This window comes from Triturus cristatus, chromosome 9 (assembly GCF_964204655.1).
Source record: "Triturus cristatus chromosome 9, aTriCri1.1, whole genome shotgun sequence".
Taxonomy (NCBI): Eukaryota; Metazoa; Chordata; class Amphibia; order Caudata; family Salamandridae; genus Triturus; species Triturus cristatus.
Genome location: NC_140592.1, coordinates 883659073 through 883675249, shown reverse-complemented (window position 1 = coordinate 883675249; position 16177 = coordinate 883659073). Strand labels below are relative to the sequence as shown.

At 45.8% G+C, this 16177-nt stretch overlaps 1 protein-coding gene across 1 annotated transcript in view; it reads left to right on the top strand.

Moving 5' to 3' along the window:
- The window catches only part of LOC146799019 (cholesterol 24-hydroxylase-like), a 263806-nt gene that overhangs the window by 144474 nt on the left and 103155 nt on the right, over window positions 1–16177 (top strand). The window contains exon 9 of the mRNA XM_085626414.1: window positions 2741–2803. Coding sequence (XP_085482540.1) covers window positions 2741–2803 — 63 coding nt within the window. The remainder of the gene's footprint in view (window positions 1–2740; window positions 2804–16177) is intronic.

Sequence of the window (16177 nt, the reverse complement as noted above, 5' to 3'; positions counted from 1 at the left end):
CCTCCGAATATGGAATTGGGGCCGTCCTGTCCCAGGCAGATGCGGAGGGACTCGACAGACCCGTGGCCTTCATCAGCCGACGGCTATTGCCCCGGGAACAGCGGTGGAGCACCATCGAGCGAGAGGCCTTCGCTGTCGTGTGGTCCCTCAAGAAGCTCCGGCCCTATCTCTTCGGCACCCACTTCCGGGTTCAAACCGACCACCGGCCCTTGCGGTGGTTAATGCAGATGCGAGGCGAGAACCCCAAGCTGCTGCGTGGTCCATCTCGCTGCAAGGGATGGACTTTTCCGTCGAACACCGGCCCGGCAATGACCACGCCAACGCCGACGGCCTATCCCGCTTCTTCCGCCTCGACGAGGAGAATCCCCAAGGAGATGGGTGACTCTCCCTGCCTTCAGCTGGGGGGGACGCTTGTTGGAGCCGGCCTCGTGGCGTGGTCCTGTTCCCCCTCGCCAAGCCGCACGAGGTCCCCTGCACCTCGGGGCCCCTCCATTTTGGATTGTACGTGACTCTGCGCGCCAGCCTACGTGACCCCGCTCAACCCGGCCTCGGCCCCAGCAAGCCCCGACATCCAGGCACCACCAACTGGCCAGGGGGTACCACGTGAACACTTCCCCACTCCCGGCGGAGGGCAGTATCGATGGGACCCCCAACCGTCCTCCCACACCTAGGTGCGATCGCCCCACAGCTCTCCTGGGCCTGGCGCCTCTCCCGCTGGGCGTCTGGCCTCTCCCAGCCCGGCCTCTCCGCCCCCCCGGGCGCAAGGGTCCGGACATCAAAGGGCTCCAGACCTATATCTGGAGCGACCCTGCAACAGGACAGCAGTTGTATCCCGGAGTCGAGAGCCCTGCTGATTGAATCGCGGCCGACCCAACGGAGAAGAACTCTTGCTTGAAACTCTACCACGAGCCCTGCTGACTGCGTCGCGGCTCCACCTTATTGGGGTCACGAAGCCTCACGGAACATCGGAGCCCTGCTGACGCTGTCGCGGCCCAACCTCGCTGAACCCTCCCTCGGAGCCCTGCTGACGTCGTCGCGGCTCGAGCGGAACCAAGACACCGTAAGAGCCCTGCTGACCTGGTCGCGGCTCGACCTCCACGGACTGAACACCAGAGCCCTGCTGACGCCGTCGCGGCTCGACCCCTCCGAGATCCGGAGGCCCTCCAGCGTGGGGATAAGAACTGGGCCCCAGGTACCCTCGTACCCAGCTGCTGCTAAAGACTGTCCCGCTACCCCGTCCCTACCAAAGACTTTGAGACTCTTGTGGATCCCTCGATGCCCCCCCCTTGTAAATATTGATAATCGTAACTTCATAAGTACTGATAAAGAACTGCTCGTCTTGCTGAATCCCCTTGAGTCCTGTGTGGTGGTGTTACTGTGCTAGTACGTTATAGGAGAAGGACCTCTCCCCGGAGGCTTCTCAGCAGCGCTCGGCTACTTCGTGCAGTGTGGGGGCTCTTCTGGGTGGTCTCTCCGACCCCCCGAGGCCCGCCTTCCAACAACCAGTAACCCACGTGAGCTATCTACATAACATACAATTTGGCATATTATTTCTCTGTACTACTTTATTATGAGTCAAAACTCCCACTAGACAACACTCTGATCTTTCTCCAGCTACTAAATTAATCACCAGAGTTATCTTGGCGTTTTTATTGTTGCCTAAATGTTGCTGGGCACACAAGAAACTCTGCAGCAGGTGCTGTTAAAACCATAAACGATTTGAAAACACAGCATCCCCTAAGATAGATGCCCTTTGAAGTAGCAACAGTTGCACTGGCCTGAGTACATGTCATGGCTTCACTGGGCGTATCCAGAATCAAAGGAACGATGGTCACTGCTGTGATAGGGGACATCAGCATCACTAGGAATGTCTTCCATTTTAAGAGAATTTCAGAGCATGCCACCCAAAACAGTGTTGTGCAAGGTAGTTCGGACAGTACTCCTTGTAACACACCTGCAATGGCCAGTGATATCTGGACCAATCATCGATAGGACTATCTCCGACAGTTTCTGTTCGGAGCTCCATGATACATCATCCACCCTGTTCCAGTCTGAGGAGATCTCACTGTCTCTCAGCTGTACCCTCAGGTCCACGAGGGTTAGCATCACTATTCCCTCAGACCTCACTGCCAGCCTTTACAGTGTTACAAGGATTATGTTCAGACATTGCAAGACTACAGGACAGGTATGCCCAACTAGAAGGCCAGTTCTGTAAGAACCGAACTGAGTGATTCCTGAGTGCCAAAAATGTAAGTTTAGGTTGGGTTTTGCTATTCTTATGTGTTTTGTTTTTGTGTCAAATCTTGGAGGAATGTTGTGTCGCTTTGAGAAAGAGTGACCTGTGGTCCCCCTCTGGATAGTCTGATTTTGGTTTGTTCCCAACCTGACACCAGCAGGTCTAATATAAACAAGTTACTCCTGCGCGTAGGCAGTGCGCATGCTGATTACAATCTGTGACTGTGTCGGCTTCTGTTATTGCGCTGCCTATACAGCGTCTACTTTCTTTGTACGCAACAAAATAGTCACCAGTCACAACATTAGTTTTACTTTAATGAAGCAAAATGGGATATCATTCACAAAACGTTTGAAAAACCAAATATTCGAGCAGAAGTAACAGTGAAAATCATAAAAAACTGAAAGATTTGTTTAGATTTTAATTTAATAGGCTTAGCATGATTGATGCTTTATGGAGCCTTCAGTGACATAAATAATTTAACAAACATATGTTTTCTATTTGTAGCATTGGAAGAGAAATGTGATGAGGAAATAATGCTGGACAACTTTGTTACTTTCTTCATTGCTGGTTAGTATTGACATCACATGCTGTTATTGTCTGTAGTAATTATGCAAAGATCATTCTGTTTTATGCATGTGTTGTACAGTTCTGTACTGGGTATAGCCCTTCAACATTTATAAGTCTGTACATTTTATTATCAAGCACATATCATAAAAAATGTGGGGCTACATTTAAAAATGTCAATTTCACAAATAGTTAAATACAAAGGGGAAGATTTACAAGAAACGGACGCATCTATGTAGATGCGTCAGTTTCCATGCACCTCCCTGCGAAACCCTTGCACCACCATGGATGCGCCGTATTTACAAAATGGCGCACCATGGCGCAAGGATTGACAGATGTGTCAGAAATTCTGACGCATCTGTTGGTGCAAAAGTCACGTACTGCTGGAGTCGTGTCGAAAGCACGACACAACTCCAGCAATGCATGGGGAGGTTGATTCCCGAAACACTGTGTCACTCCTTATGCCTGCTCCAAGCAGGCGTAGGATTTTGAAGCAGTGGCATCCTAGAAACCGCTTCACTTTTATGAGGCTTTCCAGCATGGGAACGCCCACCCTGCATACATTATACCTGACACAGGTATAATGTGACGCAGGGCTTTGCAAGTTGATGCATCTCCCAAGATGTGCCACATTGTAAATGGGCCGCAATGTGACACATTGTTTACGCTGCTGCTGCGTCACAAAAAGTGACGCAACAGCGGTGCAAAAGTGTCGCAAGTGGCTTGTAAATCTGCCTCAAAATGTACAAATAATTGATGTTCTTATTGGCAGGTACACTACTTCCTTAGAGTGTACATCACAAAACAATGCCTCTTTGCTAGGTATGAAAATAGAGACTCAAAAATGTTATCTCCAATGAGTTTGACTTATAGAGTACTGTATGCTTTAAACTGCTTCCATGCAGAAGGAAGCATGATTCATTACTGACATGAAGCGTTTTCATCAGAAAGTCGAGGAAATGTGTTCACATTTAAAGATTAAATATGAAAAGCAACAGATTAAGCGGCTATTAATATTTTTGTGGTCTTAAAAGGTAATGTATTGATATTTTTATAAACCTTTGAGTTTAGACAGCTGGAACCCTTTCCAGATTTTACCGCCGGTGCATAATAGCTAATTTGCAAATGTGTGCCAATCCAGGAAGCCAGATTTGTGCAGAAATTGTATTCCATTGAGTAACTGAACCAAAAGGCAGTCGAAGCCGACGAGCATGGATTGAGTTGCTTATCTGCCTAAAATGCTAATGTTCGAGGCATATGAGCTGCAGATTGTACACTTAGCATAGATCGCCATCTGGTGTTGGGCCCGGATGTTTGCAGTTTGTTTTTGTTCTTTGGACAGTCTTTGGAAGTCACGAGTTCGGTGACTCCTCCTTCGGTCCGTACTGCGCATGGGCTTCGGCTCCATCCTCAGATTGTTTTTTTCCGCCATCGGGCTCGGATGTGATACTTCGTGCTCCGGCTTCGAACTTCTACGGTTCCAGCCTTGACGGAAAATCCTCGTTCTTCGAGTTTCTTCATCATATCTTCATCTCTCGAAGCGGCACTTTTCTCCATTCCGTACATCGGCACCGGCCTTCGGGCCCTCATCGCATCCGGTCCCGGCCGATGGAAAGGACTCCGTTCAAAAAGTGCCCAAAATGTGGGTCTAAATTTCCCCACACCGACCTCCATCAGGTGTGTAACCTTTGCCTCTCTCCAGAACACGAGGCCAGAGACTGCCCCGCCTGTAAGTCTTTTCGATCAAAAAAGACCATCCGGGATCGAAGAGCTCGACGCACCATGGCGCACTCATCGACCGCAGCTCCACCGGACATCTTCGGAGACGACGCCGAAGCTTCGGGGCAACTACACACCGAGCAGGAGGACGACGTCGTCAGCGCTACCGAGGCCGACGACTCCGACGTGGAGGACATCACACCAGCGCAGCGGGTCGTGAGTACTGTACCCCCTCCCACCCCCGCGCCCAAAACCAAAGAGACTCAGGTTACACCCTCGCCTGCAGGCCTGGGTAAAACCAAGCACACAGCTTCTATCACCCCACCTTCGGGCCCGGTGTCGAAGCCTCAAAAGTCTCACGGCAGCTCGGGCTCGAGCCAGCCGACGCCTGGTGCCGAAAAACACCATCCGGCACCGAAGAAAGTAATACCCAGCTCGACTCCGAAGCCACCGGTGCCGAAGCCTGGACTCTCGGTGCCGACCAAACACAAACACAAATCTGTCGGCACCGACGCTCCGGCGCCGAAAACTCCTTCGACGCCGAAAAAACCGGAGGCCCCAAAAAAGCATGGCGCACAGAAACCATCGAAACCCTCGGCTCCGAAATCATCGGCGCCAGCGGACGATTCGGCGCCACTGGCTCTGTTTACACCAGACCCTTTGCAAAAGACTCTATCTAAAGATCCAAAGACTGGGCTATTGACTTTAATTATCAAGAAAAGACGCCTTGACACTCCGGCTCCTCCTCCACCACCCAAACGGAAGGACTCTGCTACTTCTCCCCTCAGAGTGCCCTCCCCATTACCTCCTCCTCTGCCTCCTCCACCTCCTCCACCCCCTCCCCCTCCCAGGTCTCCGCCACCTTTACCTCATCACTCCCCGACCCCGTCCCCAGATCCGGATGACGGGGACCCGGATTTTGACCCGGCGGACGCCCCAATGGACCCCACTCCACCGGGGACCCCAGACCCATGGGAAGACTACCACAACCCTGACATACCTGATATGCCTCAGGACGACCTATACCCATCCAGGCCGTCTCCTCCAGAGGACTCCTTAGGGTTTCATCACTTAGTGCAGAGAGCAGCACACTACCATGGGGTGGACATGCACAGCGAACCAGTGGAAGACGACTTCCTACTGGACACATTTGACATTCAGGACAAATCCACGTCTATTTTGCCCATGCTTAAAGGTGTCATCAAGCATGCTGCAGAGGTGTTCAGAGACCCTGTCAGGGCCAGGGTACTGAACCCTAGAATAGAAAAAAAGTACAAGGCGGCACCCACAGACCCTGCATACATTAAGGGCCCTGCTCCCTTAGATTCCCTAGTTGTCTCCACAGCTAGAAAGCGGGCTAACTCCCAGTCCTCAGGAGAAACCCCACGGCCAGACAAGGAATCGAAACTTTTAGACGCGTCTGGCAAACGCACCGCCTCCCAAGCTGCAAACATGTGGCGCATTGCAAATACACAAGCACTACTTGCGCGCTATGACAGAGCACACTACGACGAACTTGAGGCTCTTATGCAGCACCTCCCCGAAAAACACAAGCGCAAGGCTCATGACCTGATACAGGAGGGTAAACTAATTACAAACACCTCCATTAAGTGTGCCCTCGATGCAGCCGACACTGCTTCTAGAGCCATAAATACCAGTGTCCTGCTTCGTCGTCATGCCTGGCTCAGGATCTCAGGGTTCAAGCCTGAAGTCCAGGCGTCCATACTCAATCACCCTTTTGACCAACAAACTCTCTTTGGGCCAAAGGTGGACAAAGCGTTGGAAAAGATGAAAAAGGACACAGACACAGCAAAGTCTATGGGGGCACTCCAAACACAGGCCCCTAAACGTTCCTTTCGACGCTCATCCTTTCGTAGCACAGGCAGAGGCTTCTCCACCGATAGCGCCTCTACCTCCTACAAGTCCCCTCCTCAAAATACCTTTTCAAAGGGCAACCAAAGGGGTGGTTACAGAGGCAATAACAATAAGGGCAGGGGCAAAACTAACACCACCCGTTCTGCCACCCCGCCCGCACAATGACTTCCCTCTGCTCCCCCCAGACCATCCCACTCCGGTCGGGGGCAGACTACAAAACTTTATCCACGCATGGGAATCCATAACATCGGACAAATGGGTGACCCAAATTATTCGGTCAGGGTACTGTCTCGAGTTAACATCTACCCCACCCAATATCCCACCAAGGCACCGTACAATGTCTCAAGAACATTCCACACTGCTCAAACAGGAGGTGCTCTCCCTCCTCCAAAAACACGCTATAGAGCAGGTCCCCGTCAATCAGCAAAATCTAGGGGTCTACTCTCTGTATTTCCTAATACCGAAGAAAGACGGGACCCTGAGGCCCATTCTGGACCTCCGGCCTCTAAATGCATACATACATTCAGACCATTTCCACATGGTCACCCTACAACAAGTCCTCCCGCTCCTCTGTCAGGGAGACTTTCTCACTACCTTGGATCTGAAAGACGCATACTTTCACATTCCAATACACCCTTCTCACAGGAAGTACCTCAGGTTCGTGGTGGACGGTCAGCATTACTAATTCACGGTTCTCCCCTTCGGCGTTACCACCGCACCACGGGTGTTTACCAAATGCCTAGCGGTAGTAGCAGCACACCTCAGGCGTCAACATGTTCACGTCTTCCCTTACTTAGACGACTGGCTGATAAAAGCCGCGTCCTACCACCAATGTGTGCAACATACAAACAGCACCATCCAGCTGCTCCACCAACTAGGCTTCACGGTGAACTACCAAAAGTCCCACCTTGTACCATCTCACACAAAGCAATATCTCGGGGCCACCATAGACACCTCCAAAGGTATTGCCTATCCAAACTCAGCCAGGATCGCAAGCATACAAGCCTTGCGCAAAACATTCCTTCCTCAACACTCTCTTCCAGCAAGAGTGTTTATGAAGCTCATAGGAATGATGGCGTCTTGCATTTTCATAGTGCCCCATGCAAGACTCCACATGCGTCCACTTCAAGAGTGCCTAGCACGACAATGGAACCAGGCCCAGGGTCAGCTAACGGATCTGGTGTTGGTGGACGGCCGCACCCATCACTCTCTGCAGTGGTGGAACACCACAAACCTTTCCAAAGGGTGGCCGTTCCTGGACCCGGTTCCTCAGGTGATTCTAACAGCGGACGCATCGCTCTCCGGCTGGGGAGCGCACCTCCTACACCTCACAATGCAAGGTCTATGGACGCCACAGCAAAAATCGCTCCACATCAACCATCTGGAGCTCTTGGCGATCTTTCTAGCCCTAAAATCTTTCCAAAAACAGATTTCGGGCAAAGCAGTCCTCATTCGCACAGACAACATGACTGCAATGTATTATATCCAAAAACAGGGGGGGGGACACTCTCCCCAGCTCTCCCGCTTAGCCCAGAGCATATGGAGATGGGCAATTCCCCAAAACATCTTTCTCCTGGCACAGCACGTTCCAGGCGTACAAAACACCATGGCAGATCTGCTCAGCAGACAAACGCAACAACTACACGAATGGGAACTGCATCCATAAGTTCTTCACCCATTCTTCCAACAGTGGGGGCATCCTCACATAGACCTCTTCGCCACCCACGAAAACAAAAAATGCCCAAGCTTCGCCGCCAGATACCCACACCCATTGTCCAAGGGCAATGCGATATGGATGAACTGGTCAGGCAGATTTGCATACGCCTTTCCACCTCTCCCACTAATTCCATTAGTGGTAAGGAAGCTACAACAGCACTCCCTCACACTCATTCTAGTAGCTCCGACGTGGGCCAGACAGCCGTGGTACACCACACTACTACAACTATCAGTGGTACCACATCAAAAACTGCACCAGTCCCCATGCCTCCTAACCCAGAACCATGGAGAAATCAGGCACCCGGACCCAGCTCAGCTCAACCTTGCGATCTGGCTCCTGAAATCTTAGAATTTGGATACCTTAACCTTCCCCCTGATTGCATGAACATCATCATGGAAGCCAGACGTCCTACCACTAGAGCATGCTATGCCGCAAAGTGGAAAAGATTTGTAATTTACTGCCGTAACAATACAATCAACCCTTTAGATGCATCCATACAGCACATCATATGCTATCTGCTCCATCTTCACAGGTGTAACCTGGCATATTCATCCATACGCCTACACCTAGCAGCGATCGCTGCTTATCTACAAAACAGACAGCATTTATCACTCTTTAGAGTGCCCGCTATTAAAGCCTTTATGGAAGGCCTTAAACGAGTAATTCCTCCCAGGGCACCACCTTCCCCTGTATGGAATCTAAATTTAGTTCTTACACGGCTAATGGGTCCGCCCTTCGAACCAATGCATAAATGTGAGCTACAGTTTCTCACCTGGAAAACAGCTTTTCTCGTAGCTATCACTTCCCTTAGAAGGGTTGGTGAAATACAAGCGTTCACTATACAGGAACCCTTCCTACAAATACATCACAGCAAGGTCATACTTCGTACAAATCCGAAGTTTCTGCCCAAGGTCATTTCCCCCTTCCATCTCAATCAATCGGTGGAATTACCTGTCTTCTTCTCGCAACCTCAATCGGTTGCAGAAAGGGCTTTACACACACTTGATGTTAAGAGGGCTTTGCTGTATTACATAAAAAGAACGCAACCTTTCAGGAAGACTAAACAATTGTTCGTCTCCTTCTCTCCACCACATAAAGGCAACCCCATCTCTAAATCAGGGATAGCTAGGGGGATTGTAAAGTGCATACAAATTTGCTATCAAAAGGCAAAAAGAACATTATCTGTTCCACCTAAAGCCCACTCTACTAGAAAGTTAGGGGCTTCTATGGCTTTTCTAGGGAACATACCCTTAGATGACATCTGCAAAGCAGCCACATGGTCAACACCGCACACCTTCACAAAACATTACTGTGTAGATGTGCATTCCAAGCAGCAAGCTAGTGTGGGCCAGGCTGTACTAAAGACACTTTTTCAAACCACTGCAACGGATACCGGTGGTCGCCGCTAAGGTTGGGTACTGCTATATAATCTATGCTAAGTGTACAATCTGCAGCTCATATGCCTCGAACGGAATATGCTACTTACCAGTATGCATCTGTTCTTGGCATGTAGAGCTGCAGAGTTGTACACGCCCACCCGCCTCCCCGGCTACCTGTATCCGTTCCAGTCCATCTTATTTAGATACAACACACATGGGTTTCTCACTGTTATTACTACGCCCCATCATTTCCCTGTTGGCGAAAAACAATCTGAGGATGGAGCCGAAGCCCATGCGCAGTACGGACCGAAGGAGGAGTCACCGAACTCGTGACTTCCAAAGACTGTCCAAAGAACAAAAACAAACTGCAAGCATCCGGGCCCAACACCAGATGGCGATCTATGCTAAGTGTACAACTCTGCAGCTCTACATGCCAAGAACAGATGCATACTGGTAAGTAGCATATTCCTTACCACTAAGTGGCTTTATTTGACTGGGAAAATGCGAAACCCTTGTGTTTTATTTTCCTTCTTATTGCCCTATTTGAAGAGGCTTTTGTTACAGCAACTTGATATGATGATTAGCAGGCAGGCACAATGTTTTTTCCTCATCCTATCTTTAGTTATGTCCTTCCTCAGTGGTCTTGAAAGAGGTACACAACAAGCAGACACATACTCTCTCTGGCTTCCACGACTTTCACCACTGATAATACAACTCTTGTAAAAGAAGACATGGATTTGCATCCCCAAACACACTCTAGTCATACTCCCTGTTTTACAGTAGTGTAGCACAGAATTCCATCAAGCTCTCCTCAATCCCAGCAAACACACCATGGTGTGGGTGTCAATAATCCTCTTACTTGATGTACAAATATGTTCACCCTTTCAAGCATGGTGCCAGGATATAGAGCATTCAACATCGAGCTACCATAATATAGTAGAACATATCAACAACAAAAACACCGGCAAAGGAACTGAACCTAGGAATGTATAGGTTTGTATACTTAACTCCACCTATATGTACCTTGATAAAATGAAGATCTTCAACGTACTTGGATATTGAGATAACAACCGTAAAGCTATACTTACCTATATTTACGTACCTTCTTGATATTTTGGCCAATTATATTTTTGCAATGATGTTATGGTAACGTTACATTAAAAACTCAATATTCTGACATATAAGTCCCTATTGTTATGTACATAGGGTCATGGACAAGGCTCTACCTGCTGGCAGTTGGAATAATATGAACATCGTGTGCTGATCCAGCGCGAGACCGGAGAGAAAAAGGGGAAAATTTACATATACACAACTATCCTCCCTGCGTCGCAGACCCAACTTCACTCTAGCTCATTCACACATGCAGTCATTGGTGGGGCCCATAACACCAACACTCACACGTCTCCACTCACGAGTCTGCACACACGAGGGATGATGATAACGCGCTGGACATGTGGGGGAAGAACCTTATAACCTATAGGGAAGAAAAGTTATTTTACAGAATATACATTAACATTCGCCACCTATAGATTCCTAATCTCAAACATCAAGGCACTCCACCCACTTGGTCGACGGACCAATTAGTTGGATTGGTTGATGGTGATTTAGAACCAGCTAAAACCCATTTTAAGACCCCGAATCCTTTATTTTAATGAAAAACCACAAACTCATAATTTCTATTAATCAATATTTGTTTATCTAAATTTTTCTTGCAATTAATATTAGCATTTGTTTCATCAAACGTTTTTGAATTTCTAAATCAATTAATTCAAATCACCGGACATTATATTTACCTATTCTTGCTATCTGGATTTACTCTAATTCATTGGCTCTGCATAATCGAATTAGCCGTTAAATTGTCCAAATAAAGCAGGCCAAAGCTCAAAGTCCGAAAGTTCTTTGCTCAGCATGTTACAGTCCCAAAGATCTTCATAGGACCGGAAATCGTGCAAGCATCTGTCATCGCCAGCATAGACGTCAGCAAATGGAACAATCCGGAACAACACCAACTAACAGCAAATACCAGCATCGAAAACTCCCCTCCCTATTCTACTACTCTTTTTATAATAAATTTCGGGGTAAAATGAAACATTTTTAGGCGGAGAAAGTCTGTGATTGGCTGATCGAAAACGTCCGATTTTACTAATGGATTTTGTTGTTTTACTTCCGTTGATGACATAGTCCTTATGTTACAATGTTTTTAGGTTTGCTTGTATGATCCAGTTGTTCATTTTTAAACCGGTTTTTACTGTCTGGGGGCTTGGCAGTCCACCAAGATCCTATCCTTGACCGAGGACATTGGGTGCTCGGGTCTTTAGGAAGTTCACAGAGCCATCCGAGTCTGCGCAGTAGGTGTCGCGCTCACGAGACGGTGGTCACTTCTGAACTCGATTTTCAACTCCATTTTCTGGTAGGCCCAAATGCTAACTTAAGCAAAACAAACACAAAATAATAATTAATACAAAGAAATGATGATTCTACTGTTATACCCTCACTATTCCCTTTATGTATTAGTATTTTGCTAGCATATAGCGACATTTAAAGCAATAATATTTACCTTTAGGATCCAATCAGTAATGCAAACATCACGTAAGCAACATACATCATGCAATATCTAATTACCACATATACTACTATTAATATGCGTACGTATTTTAATCATTAGAGTTATTTTGCCATGCAAATAGCAATTTCCCACGTGTAATTTGTGTATGCAAAAGGTTGATTTAGAATTCCACACCACACCGTTAGTAAAATTATAATCAGTAAGTTATATAGTTAGTCTTTACATGCAAAATAGAGGAGGTATACAACATTTTGCTCTACCTGCTTCAACTATCCCCCCTTTGGTGATTTTTAACATCACCCAATTACCTTTAAATTTGGAAAAATTTAGTAAATGGAAATGAATTCAGTTCTCTTAACATTTAGTTCACATTACTGTTTCACCTGTCTCTTCTTCTCTTGTTGTTCTATACATGTTCTCTTTCCACTCTTCTAATTCTACTTCTTCAAACTCTATTTCTTTCCTTTTTTTCTCTCATTTCTTTACAGTTTCTCTTTTTATGTTATTCCGTAATTTTCTTCTTTTGCTACATAAACATTCTAATCTTAGAATTAATACTAAAATAATCACACATGTTACAGGAAATAATATCTTACCAATAAAAGGACTACCTAGTTTTAGTTAAAAGTTCTTGATAGTAGATACCTTTTTCCCAATCTTTTCCCAAATACCTTCAGCCTCCAGTGGAATAATCTCCTCATGCAAATCAGTTATATTCTTAATATACGTCTTTAAATCTTGACATGCGCCAGGAATGTAAGTACAACAATGTTGAACTTTCAGCATTCCACAGACTCCGCCCTCTTTTGCCAAAATTATATCAAGGGCAAGTCGATTTTGCATATCCATGGCGCGCATGGCAACCATTTCAGTATTTACCAATAAAAATCCTCCAGCTGTGCTTGTTGACAAGCGATCCACTACTGTTGATAATTTTCTAATTTTATGTGCATTCAGAGATATTCCCACTGCTGGTATTAACGCTCCAAAAATGTCCCCTGCAATTTCTGACCAAGATTCTCTTCTCCTACGTGTTAGTTGCCTACCTATCTCATGTGCACCATCTTTTCCTCTTCCCACATGAAATATCTTTCGGAAAACCAGGCCTAGATAACATGTGCCATACCAGTGGTCTGGCAATCGATAATATGCTTTGTTCCCGCAGATAAAACATAATCCAGGAAAAACCGGATCATTTCCTCCTTTAAATCTCCATCCACCCATGATTCTATAAGTATCATGGCAATCACTTGTACCTACAAAGTAATTATCATATGCAGTTTGATTCCTTCTAATACACAACTTCCCTTTCTGAGGCCAATCTAAAGCCATTGTTGGACTAGCTTCTCCTTTCAAATGTTTTTCTCTTTCAACATCCCAGACTGTCTTTTCTTCTTTACCCTCAGGTACTTTCTTTTGCATTTTTAATCTCCTTTCTTCTACCATATCTAAGAAAGTCTTCTCTTCCTTCTTTAAACTACAGGTTAGATTGTTTCTTAATATTGACTCTAATGTTAATTCTTTAGTTTCTAAAAAAAATTCACCTAATACTTTAGTAGGTTTTACTTTATTCAGCTTGTTGACTACAGGTACTTGTGAAAATATGTTATCTACATCTGAAAAATAATATTCTAATTTCCCTATTTTGTAAAACAAACTTGCTAATACACTACATGTTATTCCATATGTTACTGGGAGGTGATGGTAAGTCACTCCCTCAGATACAGATGCAGGCAACTATGCAGACGTAGCAATCCCGCACGTCCATCGTCTTCACATATTCGTATAGTAGTTTTGAAAAAACATTGTTAGAAAAATCAGTTATAGACCTATCTTTATGTAAATAATTTCTATCTATTTTAGTCGGGTAAATCTTTTGAATCTTTTCTACATTAGTCTTATTCTCACTATGTCCTTCTATTGTTTCTAATGTAACCTTAAATGAAACCATTAAAGCAAACGCACTCCACAGAAGCATTAGTAATCCTGTACAACAACAACACATTTTAAACCATCTTCTAAGGATATACATTTAAATTTTCTACTTTCGGTGTTTGCCATTTCGAAAAATGATCAGTGTCTTTTGACTTAGCCTCTTCTACTTTACAACTAATTTTGTGTAACCCAAGGCTCTAAGCACCTACTTGGTTCTTTCAGTTTTATGTATTTTCCTGTAATTTTTGTTTTCTCCCTTTAGAGCACTTTTGTCTCTTCAGTTTGGCATTTGATCATCTTTCACTTTTCTTTCACAATCTTGATGCAGAATTTCCTGAACATCCGTCTCTTCTCCGATGTCGGACAAGATAACTCTCAGGATTTCTGATTCTTCGTCTTCCTCAACCACTTCTGGTACAGTCACCTCTAGATCCCCTTGGCTGTCTGCCTCCTCTTTTACTTCAGGCAGTGCCACATATGACTATTCCGGTGACTTATACTTCTGGTTAGGTTTTCTCATTCTCTTACTTTCTTCTGCTGGTGTTTGTTCCACGTCTTTTGATTTCCCTTGGCTATACACTTCATTCACCTGTTCAGCTCTAGATGAATTTACTCGTGTCAATCTGTATCTTAATCTCTTTATCTTGTTTGGCCAAATTTCATCCCTTGCTGGCCTTTTTCACTTACTTCCTTTTTCATTTCCCTCAGTTCTCCATGCTCTTTTCCTCAAGCCTCGACCTTCTGGTACTTCTTCATCACTGTCCTCCGATTCAGTTCCAACTTGACCTTTACTTTCAGTAGTCTTTCTTTCCACCACTTTCTTTTTCTTACCTACTTCTGTCCCTCCTCGTGGTTCTTCCACACAATCTTCCTGCTGACTAACTGTCCCTTCTTCTACCTGGATGTATGGTTTCCCTACAAGTCCTTGGGGCTCTTCCGCAAAAATCTTTCCCTCACTCTCTGTATCTGGTACCTTACCATCTAATTTTGTTATTTCAGGTGGAATTTCTCTCGAATTTTCATTCGGGACTTCTTTATCAAGAATTTCTTTGACAGTCTCTTCACTGTTCTTATTTTCAATTTTATGTGCTTGTACTGGTTCAGTTTCTGATTCTGAGCTGGTGTCAGAAATCTGCTATTTTCTTCTTAAAGGAAGATTCTCTGGTGCAATAACTGGGCTTGGTTCTGACTCCCCCCTTTCAGAAGTTTGTCTTGTTCTTATTTCTTCAGTATCCGATTCAGAACTTGTATCTGATTCTTCAAAGTATTCTCCTTCCTTGTTATCCACTGGATTTGGAATTCGCAAGGTGTGACTAGCATGAATCCAGTTCTTTACTCCTGCACATTTTACAGCTGTTGTCGTGGTCAAAATCACCTGACGTGGTTTTCCCCAACGTGGGACCAAACAGTTTCGTCTTCTGTGCACGTTTAGTCTCACCCAGTCACCTGGGCTCAGATCATGAGCTGGCTTCTTTTCAAGAGTGGTGGCATCCGATCCAACCTGATGGAACACAGAATGAATGGAATCAGCCAACCCCATGCAATAATCCAACACCAAGTCATCAGATATAGGCAATAGCTTGTTGACTGGTATGAAAACATGTCGCATTGCTCTTCCCATGACGATTTCATGGGGACTCAAGCCTGTATTACGGAATCATTACATCCGTTGTTAAAGTAGCACTTCCCTCTACTTAACCCTTCTAGAGAGCATTAGCTAACCGTTTCTCTAGAAATAAAACACCTGTTGGAGACCCAATGCTCCTGAGAATTAAAGCTAGAGTTTCACAATTAACCTGAATGCTATTTCATTTACACACATTCATACAGAAAATGTAGTTCATTCACACAGAATCCTGTCTTTCCTGAGAGCTGCGAACAATCTGCCCTACTACAGGATTATTACACTTGTTAATAAAGTAGCACTTCCCTCTACTTTATCCTTCTAACAAGCTTAGGGAACACCTATTACATTTTCAGTGATAAGCGTAATCAGAGTGCCTTTTGGACCCCTGGTACTTAAGACCAAAATTTCACAGGTGGCCTTCGCTACCCATACACTTCTTTCATACAGAAAATATCCCTAATGGCAACACACGACGATGTTACCAAATCGAACCCAGACAATGCGTCGTGCAACTTCAATCGTCACATGTTTTCCCCGTGTACCTACAGGGCACAACAAT